Source organism: Notothenia rossii (assembly GCF_949606895.1).
Source record: "Notothenia rossii genome assembly, contig: scaffold_750, whole genome shotgun sequence".
Classification (NCBI taxonomy): domain Eukaryota; kingdom Metazoa; phylum Chordata; class Actinopteri; order Perciformes; family Nototheniidae; genus Notothenia; species Notothenia rossii.
In genome coordinates this window covers 1-1560 of record NW_027639718.1, presented here as the reverse complement: position 1 = coordinate 1560, position 1560 = coordinate 1, and the positions used below count along the sequence as shown (strand labels likewise).

Below are 1560 nucleotides of genomic sequence, written 5' to 3'. Positions count from 1 at the left end.
ACTAACTACCAGGATCAATACTAACTATCAGGATCAATACTAACTACCAGGATCAATACTTACTATCAGGATCAATACTAACTATCAGGATCAATACTAACTACCAGGATCAATACTAACTACCAGGATCAATACTAACTACCAGGATCAATACTTACTACCAGGATCAATACTAACTACCAGGATCACTGAGAGGACAGCCTGAAGCACAGAGGATGCTTCAGGCTGACTCACTGTGTTAGATGAAAGATGTTTAACATGTGACCTTAAAGGTGAGGGAGCGGTCCCTGCCCCTCTTGAGGGAGTCCCAGTCCCTGCTGCCCCCCCTGGAGGAGATGGAGAGGAACATCTCAGGTTTCTACCAGGCTCTGGAGAAGGCCAGTCACATCACAGGGACCCCCAGCCCGGAGGGGGGGGACTTCAAGATCAAGTGCCAGGTAAACAACTACAGGGGGTTAAGAGGACATTCACTCAGAAAGAGAAAAGTGTTAGAGTTCTGAAAAATGACCAAAATAAAAATAAAATCTGAATAAGACAACTTTAAAAAAAAAAAAGTTAGAATTCTGAAAAAAACTCAAAATTATAAAAAAAAAAAGGAAAAATATAAACATTTTGAGAACAACATTAGAATTCTGAAAGAAGTCAAAATTAAAAAAAAGGTTTCAAAATTATTAGAAAAATGTCAAAATGTCAAAAATAAAGAAAAGTAAAAATTCTGAGAAAAAAATAAAATATTTTGTAGTTTTTTGAAATGTCTCTCAGAATTTTGATTTTTACTAGATCATGTCACATTTCTGAGAGACATTTCTAAATTTTGAAAAATGTACAAAATGTTAAGAATAACGTTAGAATTCTGAAAAATTTCAAAATTCAAAAAAGTTGTGAAAAATATGAGAAAAAAACAAAATGATGAGAAATGTCTGAACGGAGACAAAAGTCCAAATTCGACAAAAATGTTTCGCATACTTCAAAAACAATCTCTGAAAAATAATTGTAGCAGAGTTTTGGGTGAAGCTGGTGATCTTTCTGCTTCTTCATGAATCTGATGCTCTGCTGCAGGAGCTGGTGACCTTCACTCACAGCTGTAAGAAGTGTCTGACCAACATCGAGAGGAACCACCAGAACATCCAGAAGATTCTGAGCAGCAGCAGCACCTTGGAGCACCTGGACCTGAACCTGCTGCAGAAGAGAGTGGCCGACCTGCAGGCCTCCTCCCAGGTACTTCCTGTTTACCTGTTTATACTCACTTCCTGTGTACCTGTTCAGGTGACCTGTCTATACTCAGGTACACAACTTCCTGTGTACCTGTTCAGGTGACCTGCCTATACTCAGGTACACAACTTCCTGTGTACCTGTTCAGGTGACCTGTCTATACTCAGGTACACAACTTCCTGTGTACCTGTTCAGGTGACCTGTCTATACTCAGGTACACAACTTCCTGTGTACCTGTTCAGGTGACCTGTCTATACTCAGGTACACAACTTCCTGTGTACCTGTTCAGGTGACCTGTCTATACTCAGGTACGTTAACGTCCAGGTGACCTGTCTATACTCAGGTACA

The 1560-nt window shown here is 39.8% G+C and overlaps 1 protein-coding gene across 1 annotated transcript; it reads left to right on the top strand.

Annotated features, from left to right (window-relative positions):
* Window positions 1-207: 207 nt before the first annotated feature.
* Window positions 208-1520, top strand: LOC307027488 (nesprin-1-like; the record flags this gene model as incomplete). The annotated part of the gene is made up of 3 exons (XM_079695742.1): window positions 208-437; window positions 1060-1285; window positions 1455-1520. Coding segments are annotated over exons 1-3 (394 nt in total), but the record flags the coding sequence as incomplete, so codon positions are not given.
* Between the last annotated feature and the right edge of the window lie 40 nt (window positions 1521-1560).